This window comes from Calidris pugnax, unplaced genomic scaffold, assembly GCF_001431845.1.
Source record: "Calidris pugnax isolate Ruff unplaced genomic scaffold, ASM143184v1 scaffold188, whole genome shotgun sequence".
Taxonomy (NCBI): Eukaryota; Metazoa; Chordata; class Aves; order Charadriiformes; family Scolopacidae; genus Calidris; species Calidris pugnax.
The window spans coordinates 7,734,181-7,750,414 of record NW_015091257.1 but is presented as its reverse complement, the minus strand read 5'-3'; the positions used below and the strand labels follow the sequence as shown (position 1 = coordinate 7,750,414).

Genomic DNA, 16,234 nt, shown 5'->3' with positions numbered 1-16,234 from the left:
AGGCCAAGGCACAGCTAGAACTGAACTTGGCAAGGGACGTAAAGAAAAATAAGAAAGGCTTCTACAGGTACGTTAACCAGAAAAGGAAGGTTAAAGAAAATGTACCCCCCCTGATGTGCAACAGTGGGGAACTTGTATCAACAGATGAGGAGAAGGCAGAAGTTCTCAATGACTTCTTTGCCTCGGTCTTCACTGGTAACCCCCTTCCTCCTAGTTCTTGTGTTGATGACAAAAAAGTTGGAGACCAGGGTGACAAGGTCCCTCCCACTGTAAGTGAAGACAAGGTACGAGATCAACTCAGGAGCCTGAAGATATACAAGTCCATGGGACCTGATGAGATACATCCCAGAGTCCTGAAGGAACTAGCTGATGTAGTTGCCAAACCACTTTCCATGATATTTGAAAAATCATGGCAGTCAGGTGAAGTCCCTGCAGACTGGAAGAAGGGGAACATCACACCCATTTTTAAAAAGGGTAGAAAGGAGGACCCTGGGAACTACCGACCTGTCAGTCTCACCTCTGTGCCTGGGAAGATCATGGAACAAATCCTCCTAGATGCCATGCTTGGGCACATGAAGGACAGGGAGGTAATCCAGGACACCCAACATGGCTTTACTAGGGGCAGGTCCTGCCTGACTAACCTAGTGGCCTTCTATGATAAAGTGACTTGGTCAGTAGACAAGGGGCAACCTATGGATGTGATCTATCTGGATTTCTGTAAGGCCTTTGACACGGTCCCCCACAACATCCTGATTGCCAAATTGGAGGGGTACGGATTTGATGGGTGGACTGTTCAGTGGATAAGGAACTGGCTAGATGGTCGCATCCAGAGGGTAGTACTCAATGGCTCAAAGTCCAGATGGAGACCAGTCACAAGTGGTGTTCCTCAAGGGTCCGTGCTGGGACCGGTGCTGTTTAACATTTTTATCAATGATATAGACAGGGAGATTAAAGGCACCATCAGCAAGTTTGCGGATGATACCAAGCTGTGTGGTGTTGTCGATACACCAGAGGGACGGGATGTCATCCAAAGGGACCTGGACAGGCTGGAGAGGTGGGCCCAGGTGAACCTCATGAGGTTCAACAAGAGCAAGTGCAAGGTTCTGCACCTGGGCCGGAACAATCCTCGCCACCAATACAAACTAGGGGGTGAGGTGTTGGAAAGCAGCCCTGAGGAAAGGGACTTGGGGGTTCTGGTGGACGAGAAGCTGGACATGAGCAGGCAGTGTGCAGCTGCAGCCCAGAAGGCCAATCGCATCCTGGGCTGCATCAAAAGAAGCGTTGCCAGCAGGTCCAGAGAGGTGATTCTGCCACTTTACTCTGCTCTGGTGAGACCTCACCTGGAGTATTGTGTGCAGGTCTGGAGCCCTCAATACAAGAAGGACATGGACCTGATGGAGAGGGTCCAGAGGAGGGCCACAAGGATGATCAAGGGGATGGAGCACCTCTGCTACAAGGACAGGCTGAAGGAACTGGGGTTGTTCAGCCTGGAGAAGAGGAGGCTCCGGGGAGACCTAATAGCAGCCTTCCAGTACCTGAAGGGAGCCTACAGGAAGGCTGGGGAGAGCCTGTTTAGAAAGGCCTGTAGTGACAGGATGAGGGGAAATGGCTTCAAGCTGGAGGGGAACAGATTTAGATTGGAGATTAGAAGGGGGTTCTTTACTGTGAGGGTAGTGGAGCACTGGAACAGGTTGCCCAGGGAGGTGGTTGAGGCCCCATCCCTGGAGATATTCAAGGAGAGGCTCGACGAGGCCCTGGGCAACCTGGTCTAGTTGGGGGTGTCCCTGCTGACTGCGGGGAGGTCGGACTAGATGACCCTTGGAGGTCCCTTCCGGCCTGGGAAATTCTATGATTCTATGATTCTATGATATTGTTTTATGAGGACAACCTGCAGAGCCCAGATGGCACCCAGAAGCTCATGGAGTTGGATTCAACCACTCTGCTTCAAATGTCCATAGTTAAGGTGTCCATAGCTCTGCTAAATCCGTGCTGTACGGATTACCTTCATAGTCAAAGAAGAGAGCAGGCATTTGTAGGACACAATAACTTGAATCATAAAGTAGATACTACCAAAGATCAGATTATAGTGCTTTTTCAATTACTGTTTCTTTCCCCTAAGTATAGAGGACACACTGTACACGTCAGATACACTGTAGACATCCAAACTGCTGCATTTGGTGGACATGAATTTCCTCCATTGATGTTAGAAGCACATGTAACATACATGTAACATACCTACACTCCAGTCCATTTCTTCCACTGCATCCCCATATAAACCGTGCTTGCTCTTTCCTCTGAATTTTTTTGAAGCGTAGAGAGCAGTATGGACATGGAGATAAGACAGGACAAGAAGAAACGGTACATCAGTGTTCCTGGAAAAAACACAAAACAAAACAAAACCCCAAACCCTTAGTATATTTTGTAACAAAATTTATACATAGAAATCTTTCTACAGTAAAAAAAAAAAAAAAAAAAGAGGAAAACCAATACTGTAACTATTTACAGGATAATCCTGAAAACACATACACAGACTAAAAGTTTCATCCTTTACGGTATATTGTATCAAAAGCAAAAATTATCAACAAAATCTAATTACTGTTTGCTATATATTGAAAGGCGACTTGTTAAGAACCCAGCAGCTTCTGGGTACAAGCACCTCTCTTCAATTTACAAGTACATATATAAAAGCCAGAACAAAACTGTTGTTCAAAACTATACCTTCATAACTACACATATATGTGAAACACAACTATCTTCTTCACAAGGTCATATGGAAGCTGATCAACTAGACTATTACGAGGACCAGGGTCAAACATACCATAATATCATTGACTATATTAAATCAAGTATACTAGTACTTTTCCTCCTTCTTTAACCCAGTCTAAGGCATACGACCAAATCTTCTCTTGACGTTTAATGCTCTGTGTGTGTATGCAAGTGATCAGTACATAACACTACAAACATGTTGTACCAAAATATAAATAATCTCAAAGTACATACTAATAGAAAGAAATCTTTTTCCTCTGACAATAATGAACAGTCTTCATTGCCTTCATTCTATTTCTTGAACTGATACAAAAGAAAGAGTGCAATAAATAGACTTTCTGCAAATTTTGCTGCTCATGTGATCTGTCAACACAGTATTTATGATACATTCCAGCAGGCTGTGAAAGCACAGCTCAAGTAAGAACTTTTTCTTATGCATTATTTAAAGAAATTTACTTAAAATTGTGCACTACTAGCCAAATTTACTGCTATACTCTGTAACAGCATTTGTAGTACATGATGCATATTGTAAATATCAGTTGAATCAGAAAAGCACTACCCAGAAAACTTGTCTGAATCTCACCTTAAAGCACACAGCCGATTACAGAGTATTTTTGGTTTTATTTGCTATATTTTCCCTCACCAATCTGTGGTGGATAATACCTGTGATTCACATCAACATCAACAGGAGACTATACATTTCCTTATGCAGTTGATTCATCATCCATTTAAAAATGAAAGAAACAAGACAAACATACACATACAAACTGCTTCTTTAAAGAATAAAATAAATTAAATTAAATTAAATTAAATAAATTAAAATAAATTTAACCTTTAGAACCTGAAAATAAAATCTTTTAATAAAAGAGATTCATATGATATCAATACTTTACTCTTAAGGAAAAATAAGTAGATTTAATCTAATATATTTATGATACATTTTTCCTCTCTCCTTGGTTGGATCTCTTTTTGCACAAGTTGCAGGGTTAAAGCTTTCTTTTTTACTGGCATAGGCAGCAGTACATAAACTCAAAATGAGAAACATTTATCCAGATTACTCACTTGATAAGTGTGTTTCTGACTGGGAATTTATCTTCATAAAAAGCTTCTCCTTTTCTTTTTTTAAAATGACAATAAATAAAACATTTTTCATGTGGAAAATGGAAACAAAATTATTTGAATTCCCTTCAAAATTTTGTGCATGTATCCTGTTTTACCTTATTATTATAAAGAACGGATTAAAAAAAATAAAGAGAAAACAGTATTTTTGAGAAAAGACACTTTCCATGAAGTTGTGTTTGTTGCTACTTGAGAGGTCACATATGTGAGAACCTTTCATTACTTTAGCAAAAAATAACACGAGAGTTCTAAGTCAATTAAAAAGACTGAAAATGTCAGCACTTCAAATAATGAAAAAAAAAGATGTATACTTTTAATTTTAATCTTGCATATGTATAGTAATGTAACACTGACCTTTCGTTAAAGAACATTTCTTCAAGGCAGCTGATTTTTGGTTTACAACCTACATATTTTACTGCATGGGATTATCTTTGACTTTTTCCTTAAACACAGTTCACTGAATTTAGAGTAATATACAAATTCTAGAGGAAAACACCACAAAAATCTACTTTATACTTATGATGGTGGAGGCACAACTTACTCATCATGCCAACTGCCTTGTTCTAATATCACAGAGATGGTGCATACTTCTAAACATTAAAACTATTGCTACAAGTGAGAATCAAAAACCTGCACTTTAAATGTTATTTTCAAGAGATAATATTTCAGGTTTATTGTTGTTTTGTTAGTTTTTGTTTTTTTTTTTTAAATAGAACTGACACAAAGATCTAAATTTCACGAAGAGTCATCAAATCAATGATTGATATGGAAGAGCACTACATCATTCTCTTCTTTACAACTCAAATTGACAGGTTTTGATTGACAGTTTGCTGTCAGGTGGAGAAGTGTCTCACCTAATAATATCCTATAAAAGATCACAGGCAGCTATTTATCTCCTGCCAAAACTCTTTGAGGAGAATCATAACTGACTACCTTTACCATGACCTTGAAAATGGTATGACAATATCAGCTAGTAGGTAGGAGAGAAATTTGACAATAACAGCTTAACTCCTGAACCACTTCAGTAAACAGCTCCTTCAAAAATGTATTGTCACTATCTTTGACACAGTTTAAACACAGGGATCTTCAATTTCAAAGAATCTGAGGTTCACTCGCTCAAATATAGTAAAAGATGGTATCCAACATGAATCACACAGTCTTTTCAATTTATTGAGTAGCCAGAGAGATTACACACATTTGACATAAGACATTCTTCAATGTGCACTTAACCAATCTTGAAAACATCTATATGCATTGCCTTGCTGGTGACTCCTCTATATTGCATAGTACTAGGTTCTTCTTATTTAGTATCAAGAGTCTTTACATCACTGAACCATTTAGTTCAGGCTTGGGCTGTAAAATACAGCTTTAAAGTGGGCAAGAGAGAAAGTTACAACTAATCTTTGTGCTTCACACATGGGTCTTTTAACTTTTTTCCTGCAATTTTGCTTTAAACATTTATTGCATTGAAGACTCTTTGGGTGCTTTTGTTTGCTTTTCTGTGGAGAGGTTTCAATATAAGAACACTGCACCAGAGAAACAGGTGTGCTCTGGATCTGATGGCCTGCCGTTGTCAAATCAAACTAAGATTTCAAGTATGATTCTATACAGGAAACAAGATGGGAACACAGACACAGTTTTATTTTCTCACAATAAATTCTAAATTTACCTTTAACATAATGGACAAGTATGACCTTTCTGAACAATTTTTTTTTTTTGCTAGATATAAAATTATACTCAAAGTCTGTTCTAAAATACATATTTTTAACCCATTAGATTACTACACCCTCTATACCAGTGAAGGTGCTATGATTCACAGCAGCTGACTATGAGAGCAGATATACTTGGCTTTGCTGGAGCTGGGCAAACATTGTGCTGTGTTAAAATTGGTTAAGAATTTTTTCTGTCATCTCTAAAATCTTATAAATTCCAGCTAATTTCCTCATAAGATTGAAGCAGTCTGCAAAGAACTATTTGAAATAGATATAGGGGTAAAATATATTACTTCTTATAAGGATAAGTACATATGATTTAACAAGACTTATTGAATGAGAATATGTCATTTTCACAGTCACAGTGCACCAGAGACACAGCTAAAATGAAAGAAAACAAAAATGTTGAAGTATATAATCTGTAGATATATTTTCAGCACAAATATGTAACAGTGTGTTGATACAGGCAGATTCAACCTTAACTTTTTTCTCTCCAGTAACTCTCCTTCAATAAAAATAATCTTCTTATGCAATATCCCCCCTAGTGGATACATTCATTCAGTGCTTATTCCCCATGGCTCCTTCCTCTACTCCCAAATTAGATCAACAATTAGTGTTCTTTGTGACTGGACTGGCTGAATGTACTTCATTAATCCTTGTTCCTGCAGAAGGAAAAGGTAAACCTTGGCTTAGTTTTATCAAAGCAGGACTTTGTCCTACAAGCTGGATTTTCTTTTGTTCTAACCGCTAACAGTGCTAAAATTCTTGTCAGCATGACTGAATCCATCAATTCATATTTGTCTCTTACTCTTTTTTAAGACACACTTTAAACCACAAATCTCATATTTTCAAAATTTTTCAAAATGAGAAAAGAGGACTCCAGACCACTTGAGAGTAACTTATCAAAATCAGAAAAGTTTTGAAAATGGAGTAAGAAAGGGAAAAAATGTAGAAATATGGAAAATATGGAAAATCTAGAAGATATTAGAAGTGGGATATGTTTCTACCATATCTGCATTTCTGAAATGATTCTTCCATGCAAGTAGCAAAGATACTTTTGACATCTCTAATGTCATGCTTATTTCATCCATTAAATGCTTCAGGTAAACAATTTACATGTGCTTTTATGTCTTTTGTATATAACCTTTTTTCTTTTTTATTACATTTTCATAAGCATGGGAAAAAAAGAAAATATTTTCTTGCCTACTACAGTTTATATTCATTAATAAGTCCTCTCCCCCACAAAACTTTGGAGGCCAGTTTACAGATCTACTGCTTTTTAGAAGTGTTCCATTTACAATGCAGCCTATCACTCATTGTAGAACTATTTAGGTCCTTAATCATTCTTAAATGACTAAAATCTTTCATTTTCAGATGACACTAAAATATAGGAATAAATACATCAGCTATTCTGTTCAAAAGGAACAAGCAGAGGGTTGAGAAAAAGAATGAAGATCCAGTAGAGTTGTTATGGCTTATAAATTATGACCCTTTTTTAATATACGCATACATATACATCATATGTGTACAAAGATGCACAAACTCTTCTCTATAATTTGTATTTTGCTGTAAAATATAAAGAATCTTCTTGTAGGATTCATAAAAAAAACTTGATTTCAGAACTCTAACTCCAGTACATGCCAAATGCCTTAAGACCTAGTGATGTATGGAATAACTCTATACCACAGTCTGCTAGATTAGATGGAAATAAATTTGAATCTGTGTTTCAACAGTGATTCAAGGACTGAAATAGACTAGATAAAAAGAAAATAAAAATATTAACTGTCATCACAAAATTCTGATTATTATGACTATGCAATCTGTGACTGAAAAAAAAATATCTGCACTAACACTGTTCAACATCATCTTCACCATAGTTTTTGAATATAAACATGTTTGTATGCAAATACTGTTTTCCAAAAGTTATTTCGTTAGGATTTTTTTTAATAATTATTGATTTGTATTGATTTATTGTATTGTGATCAATTGTATTGATTTAATAATTATTGAAAAATATGGTATTGATATTTTCAATAATTATTGATAATAATTGATCAGCTATCCAAAACTGTCAGAGAAGTATTCTGTATCACAAAGTAGTACTGTTGTCCTAAAAACAGGTTTCCGGCATTTTCCAAATCTGGATTGTCTGTGCAGCTACTCATTAAAGGACATGCTGAAGAGACATGAGTGACAACCACACTGAACTTAGCATGAAATAATTAGAATCTATTTGACTTTCAAATATACTGTAATGTCTAGGGAACGTTCTGATAGGTTTACAATATTGCATAGTTGCTCTTGGGAAAAAGTAATTAGAACTAACACACACTGAGCTTACCTGCCCACTTACAAATAGGGTGAGCAACTATACCAGTTTTGCTTTCAGACACTGGATCTGACACTTGTATGTTGTATATATTTTTCTCCAGTGCCATTTTTGAGCACTGACTATTGTATTTACTCTCTTTCAATTTACCTGGGAACAAATCATAGAATCATCTAGGTTGGAAGGGACCTTAAAGATCATCTAGTCCAACCATCAACCTAACTTTGACAAAAAATAAATAAAAAATAAGAAATAAAAATCACTAAACCATATTCCTGAGGGTAACTGGGGAGCTGGGAAGGGTCCAGAAGGCATTCACCCGCTTTGCCAAGCAGGGACCTGTTTCCACTCCCCTTCTTCTCCAAGATCACCTCTTGCTGCCTGGTGAGAAGAGGGGAGAGGGTCCTCTGATTTATGTGAGGTCTCACCCTGTTCCCTTACCCTCAGGGAGTGCACCCACCAGTCAATCTCTCTCTCACACTCCCTGACACTCCTCAGCCTCTCCACTTCATCCTGCAGCTCAGCCACCTGTAAGAGCAGATCATTCACCTGTTCACATCATGTTTGCGTGGGGCCTCCCTCTGGGTGCCCACAGCTTTTCCTTTTCTAACAACAGCCTTTGACCAGGTAGTAACCATGGCTGGAAGTATGCAAGCAGTTTACACTTGGAAACTTGAGGGTCAGTCGGGATGAGTGCCCTAGCTGTCTGAAAGCTTAGAGCGGGGCTGAGCTTACCTTGTACACTGGCAGAGGCTCAGTGCCCAACTGTATGAGCTGCAACTGGTTGAGACACCCACTGAGGAACACAAACAAGCACTAGATATCCCCCTGAGCTCAGCAGGTAGAGGCTCTACCTTCCCTGAGGCTTCTTATAACCTGGTGGTCTGATGAACCATGGGAGGAGCTGGCTCTGCCCAGGCTTACTCAGCAGCCTGCCCACCAGCTGTCAGCCCCCAGCACAAGTAGGGGGCTTTGCCTGGTTTCAAAAGTCCCAAAAAGAGCTTTTCGTTGGCCTTTTTAGCTACAGGTCCCTTCTCCCAGTGTAGTCTTACCTGCCCTGGGGCCAGGCAAATAAAAATTAATACACATATCCTAGGCTAAGGAAGAACAAATAAAATATCACCCCTCAAAAAACTAGACCAAAATAAGTACAACAGCACGTAGGTATATGCTATGAATAGATTACAAGAAGACTTGAAAAATGCAAAACCTAATTAATATACACATGGCAAGAAGTCATAAAGCTGACAATATGACTGAGAAAAAGCTAGAAAAGAGAATGGCGTCAGGAAGTCCATTGCCTGAACTCTGAAGAAGTTATAAAAATAATATAGGTAATAGGTATAATAAACTTACATAGATGAAACAATTACATTGTAATTGTTATATATATATAACTATATATACATTCGTATATATATTATATAAATATAGCATAAGAGGGCTACATAGGAAGTACCAATGGTGTTGAAGATTTGAGTTTCATCATATATTTACTGTAAAGATAACTGACCAATTAACATGTATGATAGCTGATGATTTTTAGTTTGATGATAAAATGTATTAGGAAGCGTTAAGGTGACTGACTCTGAAATCTCAAAATCAGCATTGTTTGTACCCTGGTATACTTGTGCACAGGGATTACTGGTGTACAGGACTGAGCTTGCTACTTATTGTATTTTTTGAACAAAAGAAGCCTCTATGACAAATCAAGTGCTGAGTCAAACATGTGACTAAAGGAGGGTTGAGGGGCACTGCTTGCTGAAAGAAATGAAACAACAAGAATGATGATGAGCAACCATGGCTTCCAAATACCTGGTGGCCCTTCACTTACGAGTGCCGGATGTTTAACTGCTGCTGCAACCAGGTTGCCTCTTGACGGCTGTTCGCATACAAATGACCAAAGTCAGTAGATTAGTCTTAAAAGCTATGGTCTACTGGTGCACTGGAGTTCACAGGTATGAACTATATAATGTCAGAACCAGTGTGTCAAAGCAAATAGTGAATTTGTTGCTTACACTAATATATGGGACAGATCAGTTCAGTGAATATTAATCTAATTACTCCTATCCCCAGGAGCAAGTTCATATACTTCATATACTTCACATGTGAATTCACTATAGGGCACAGTTAAGATTGCTCGAATGCCCTAATTGCTTCCCAATAAATTCATGCGCTTGGATAATCTTTAATTTAACATTGACTCTGAATTGTCTGGATTATAATTCTCACTATAATTGCTGCATTCCTGTAACAAAGTTTATTGTAAATTACAAATATGTGCTATTAACCTTGACTACAATTTAACATCACTTTTGTTTGGAAACTACATTGAGGACTGGGGCCAAGCGCTCAGCTGATGTAAAGCCACTTACCTTCAGCTGAGTCAACAACGCTATGCTGACTTAGATGATACATTGTTTTGCCAGCTCTAAACACTGAATAAGCTATAGAATAACATTGTCCATATTATGAATATTAATATAGATAAAAGAGTTACTAGTTTCCTGGCATAGATTTCCAATCTTGAACTCACCTGTTTTGGGGCTACCAGTTTATTGTCATTGAAGTCAATAACATACAGAGATATCAAAAAAATTATGAATCACTATAGGCAGATCACATACTTATTAGTCATGGAAGAATCTGCCAACATATAGTTAATGTCCTCAAAAGCCTTTTAAAATCACCAAAAGCTTGGTCACTAAGCAAACAAGTTCTCAACTTTCATAGGGGGTTATGTGTGTATGTTTGTAGCAAACAAAGTACTTCACTGCTATATTAATTAGAATGTAGATGAGAAGGCATCTTCATCACCATTGCCAAGAGGAAATAAAGACGTTTTAGTTTATTTATAAATACTCATGAGAATGTTGATTGTTGGGACGACTTACTCGCTTAAAGAAATCTGTTATAAAAACCATTTTATTTTGGTTTGATGAGTATAGATGGCCACATCAAATAATTATAATGATAGAAAAAAATTTAAAAAAATTGCAGTATGAGATCAAGATTTTAGATAAGCATTTTTTCTTGCTAACAGTCCTGATTACTATTTCATGCAGTCATTAATTCTAGACAACCTAGCTTCTGATTCTTTGGTGTAAGTTTTCATTCAGCCATGACACCATGTCAGTGTATTCACAGTAACTACCTGGTACATACTTTTTGGAATAGTAATTAAGGGATGACTTATGTCTTAGAACATGTTTTTACTTATGATTAACTATTTTTAGAAATTATGTGACCTGTTTCAAAAGTGACTCAGAAACAGATATTGGAATATTTTATGAGAAGTTAAGTGGATGAAATATTTTTGCTCAAAATATATTGATTTATATTTCAGAATATGCAAATGTATACTTTTGTGATTTGATCCCATTAAAACCCCCGTGGTGACAATTATGCCAAAATAAAGCTAACTTTTCAAAACTGAAGAATGACTTAGGATGATTTTGGACATCCAATGTTTAGGTGACCCAATGTGACGTCTATTACAAAATCATCACTTAAAAGCCCCCCACATTTATTTCCTAACTTCTGTAAATCACATAGTTTCAAAGTGAGTCTGGAATAAAAGTGAAGGCATCTAAAATTGCAGTATCTGGAAAGAAATTGTCCTTATGAATGCCAAATAATGGATGCTTCAAATCAATGATGAAGAACAGTTTCCTACTCTAGAGAAGTCATAGATTATGACTCTGCATCATACTTTCACATAATTTAGTCACACCACAAAAGATTTCAAGTGACATGAAATTCTCAAGAATGGAAGTCCTAAAAAAGTTAGATATCTTTGATTCTTTTTTCCCTAAGCACATAAATATAAATAGATTTTAATTTTTATGGAGAAAATAATGACACAACCTATAGAAAAAAACAGTCACTTTCACAAAAAAGATTAACTTCAGTGATCTTTTACAGGAAAAAAAATGATAATTACATATAATGACATATTCCTCATGCCCACAAGTTCACAATTTTTTTCTACTTTTTCAGAAGTATCATCATTGTGAAATGCCAGTATAAACTTATAACACAGTTAGAAACCTACCTTCCTATAAACTGTATGGCTTCCTTTGTCAGTCTCTGAGTAAGGTTCTCATAGGATAGTGGTTGCTGGATAATCTGATGGTCCCTCATTAAGAAGCAGTTCAGGTGTCGAAAATGATAAAAGAAAAAGATCAAAACTGCAAGTGAAATAGCAGTTATTAACAAGCAGTAACCCAATACTTGGAAAGGTACTTTGAGGAGGCCGATGTAATGCACTATTGCCAAAGAGACCAAGGTGATTCCAGCGATTTGGATTGGGATGACAAGGGATTTCTGAACCCCTTTTAAAAATACACTGCCTTGGCCAGGTTTGCAGTCTCTAAAATTGGTCACAGTAAGCCCATAAAAGTAATCAAATCCATGACTGAGGGGGTGGTGACAGAAGTCATTACTGCTTTCACAGTTCATCCCAAGATGCCACTTTCCTACAAAGAGAAAAGGACAGGGAATATTTTTGTAGTTAAATCATCAGACGTATAATGTGTGGTATTTCAAACATGGAACTGTCACTATCTGACTGATATCCCCCCCACCCCCAGCATCTATTGTGTGGATCCCTATTTTCTATATAATCATTTTTTATGTCATCATCAAAGACTTGGCTTTATGTTTGCCTCATCGTTTTAGTTAGAAATAGTTTGGCACAACTCCTGATGGAGACCATTAAATTTTGAGTGGGCTAGCAGGTCACTGAAGAGCAACGCAGCCCTAACAGTTAATTTTGAAAATGAAGCCTTTGTGCATGTGTAGTTAAGTAGTCATAAGAAAATACCATTTGGTAGCATCTACAGCTTTCTTATGAAGAGCAAACATGGACTTATGAAATATCCTTTCTGAATTTTTTTTGCAAATCTTTCACATTTGACAAGTTTAAATTAAAAAAAAAAAAGAAAACACTAACAAGCAGGAAGTCAGTCAAGAATAGTGAAGTTAAGAAGGCATTTATTACGTAAATGATTACAAAATCTCTGAAGTTGTCAATCTCCCTCACTATCTACATATGTAGTGTGTATTTTCCCCCTTCCCAAACCATCCCAGCTTTGTAGGCAGTTCTGAGCATCTCCTGGGTCTAAAGAGCAGCATATTCATCCTGCACTTCTGCTTTTGGCAATGACAAATGCAGGTACTGGAGTACCAAGGAGGGTGAAGATGGGGGTTAGTTCTGATTTTTTGAAATAGTACCTAAAAAATAGGCTTGTTATGACTATTTCTCTTTCACAAATGACAGAACTAGGGTGTGGGATGGGAATGTCGTATGCCTGACTTCACCCGCCAGCAATGGTGGAGAAAAATACCACAGAAATCTTGAGCCTGATAGAATACTTGGATAAGAGTCCAGTTCTCCTCACACATCTCTTGATGGTCTTAGGTTAAAAATATCTTCTGTATATCACAGAAGCAGGTATAAAAGCATTTTCAGGTCTGCTTATGTGCCAGAGAAATGAAGGTCACTACTGCTTTCTCATCCCATCAGAAGTTTCCCCCCTTACTGTCAGATGTCCCCTCACGCAAGGTGGTTATATTTTGCTTTCCATAGGCAGAATGGCACTACTCACTACTTTTGACATGGTTCAGTGAACATTATTGTGGTCGATTACAAAAATAGCAATGCAGAGCCCTGTACTGAATTTTTAGATGTTAAAATGGTGCCATAAAGGGCTATCTAAGACTGCAACTCTGAATTTCATTCCCAGCAAGCATAGACACAGATTTTGGAAAACAAATGCTTCAATGTATTCTCTTAGAGGTTTACATGACAGTCTTCATGAAATAATCATAAAGCCAGATGTGTGGCAAGGTGAGGCTTACAATCATGAATGTAACTGATCTTAAAACTTTAATTTATAATTTTTTGCTGTTATTTGTTAATCTCAATACACCTATAGTTCAGTAAAAAAATATGAAAAAGAAACCCAAACAAATTAAATATACTTTCAAGGTCATTTATCATGACATAAGTGTGTTTAAACTGGATCTCAATAAACCAGACATTTCAAGCCAGGACAGAAGAATCTCACAACAACAAATTAGGACAGGGGAAAATGCAGGATCTATTTTTATCGAAAGAGTTTCAGCAAGCACAACAAATTGTTCAATGTCAAGATGAACTTGGGCCTCAAAAAAAGATTTGTTCAGAAACAACTTAAGCCAAACAAATCAAAGTGCAGGTTAGCTGGGAAAAGCAACAGAAGCACTGGTTCAAATTATATCGGCAGCTGTGACTGAACGACACAATTGCCATACTCAAATGGCTGAGGAGGTTGAGGGATTTGATATACAATCCTGGAATCATAGAATCATCCAAGCCATAAGGGACCTCCAAAGGTCATCTAGTCCAACCTCCCCGCAGTCAGCAGGGACACCCCCAACTAGACCAGGTTGCCCAGGGCCTCATCGAGCCTCACCTTGAATATCTCCAGAGATGGGGCCTCAACCACCTCCCTGGGCAACTTGTGCCAGTGCTCCACCACCCTCAGGGTAAAGAACCTTCTCCTAATCTCCAATCTAAATCTGCTCCCCTCCAGTTTAAAGCCATTGCCCCTCGTCCTGTCACTGCAGGCCTTTGTAAACAGGCTCTCAACAGCCTTCCTGTAGGCCCCCTTCAGGTACTGGAAGGCTGCTATTAGGTCTCCCCAGAGCCTCCTCTTCTCCAGGCTGAACAACCCCAGCTCCCTCAGCCTGTCCTCGTAACAGGGGTGCTCCAACCCCCTGATCATCCCTGTGGCCCTCCTCTGGACCTGCTCCATCAGGTCCATGTCCTTCCTATATTGAGGGCTCCAGACCTGTACACAGTATTCCAGGTGAGGTCTCACCAGAGCAAAGCGGAAGAATCTCCTCTCTGGACCTGCTGGCAACACTTCTATTGATGCCGCCCAGGATGCAATTGGCCTTCTGAGATCCAAGTGCACACTGCCTGCTCATGTCCAGCTTCTTGTCCACCAGCACCCCCAAGTCCCTTTCCTCAGGGCTTCTTTCTAATACCTCACCCCCTAGTCTGTACTGATGGCGAGGATTGTTCTGGCCCAGGTGCAGAACCTTGCACTTGCTCTTGTTGAACTTCATGAGGTTCACCTGGGCCCACCTCTCCAGCCTGTCCAGGTCCTTCTGGATGACATCCCATTCCTCTGGTGTATTGACAACACCATACAGCTTGGTATTGTCTGCAAACTTGCTGACAGTGCCTTTAATCCCTCTGTCTATATCATTGATAAAAATGTTAAACAGTATCGCTCCCAGCACGGACCCTTGAGGGACACCACTTGTCACTGCTCTCCATCTGGACTTCGAAGCATTGAGTACCACCCTCTGGATGCGACCATCCAGCCAGTTCCTTATCCACTGAACAGTCCACCCATTAAATCGATACCCTCCAATTTGGCAAGCAGGATGTTGTGGGGGACGGTGTCAAAGCCTTACAAAAGTCAAGACAGATCACATCCATAGGTCGTCCCTTATCTACTGACCTAGTCACTTAATCATAGAAGGCCACTAGGTTAGTCAGGCAGGACCTGCCCCTAGTAAAGCCATGCTGGCTGTCCTGAATCACCTCCCTGTCCTTCATGTGCCCAAGCATGGCATCTAGAAGGATCTGTTCCATGATCTTCCCAGGCACAGAGGTGAGACTGACAGGTCGGTAGTTCCCAGGGTCCTCCTTTCTACCCTTTTTAAAAATGGGTGTGATGCTTCCCTTCTTCCAGTCTGCAGGGACTTCACCTGACTGCCATGATTTTTCAAATATCATGGAAAGTGGCTTGGCAACTACGTCAGCCAGTTCCTTCAGGATTCTGGGATGTATTTCATCAGGTCCCATTGATGTGTATATCTTCAGGCTCCTGAGTTGATCTCGTACCTTGTCTACACTTACAGTGGGGGGGACTTTGTCACCTTGGTCTCCAACTTGTGTGCCATCAACATGAGAGCTAGGAGGAAAGGGGTTGCCAATGAAGACTAAGGTCAAAAAGTTGTTGAGAACTTCCGCCTTCTCCTCATTTGTTGATACAAGTTCCCCACTGTTGCTCACCAAGGGTCTGTCCTGAATCACCTCCCTGTCCTTCATGTGCCCAAGCATGGCATCTAGAAGGATCTGTTCCATGATCTTCCCAGGCACAGAGGTGAGACTGACAGGTCGGTAGTTCCCAGGGTCCTCCTTTCTACCCTTTTTAAAAATGGGTGTGATGCTTCCCTTCTTCCAGTCTGCAGGGACTTCACCTGACTGCCATGATTTTTCAAATATCATGGAAAGTGGCTTGGCAAC

General features: G+C 38.9%; 1 protein-coding gene across 4 annotated transcripts in view; it reads right to left on the bottom strand.

Annotated features, from left to right (window-relative positions):
- Positions 1–16,234, bottom strand: part of STS (steroid sulfatase (microsomal), isozyme S) — a 117,443-nt gene that overhangs the window by 67,380 nt on the left and 33,829 nt on the right. For all 4 annotated transcript variants that reach the window (XM_014960267.1, XM_014960268.1, XM_014960266.1 and 1 more), the window contains 2 exons: positions 11,981–12,404; positions 2,236–2,372 (listed from right to left, as the gene is read on the bottom strand). In XM_014960267.1, coding sequence (XP_014815753.1) covers positions 2,236–2,372; positions 11,981–12,404 — 561 coding nt within the window. The remainder of the gene's footprint in view (positions 1–2,235; positions 2,373–11,980; positions 12,405–16,234) is intronic.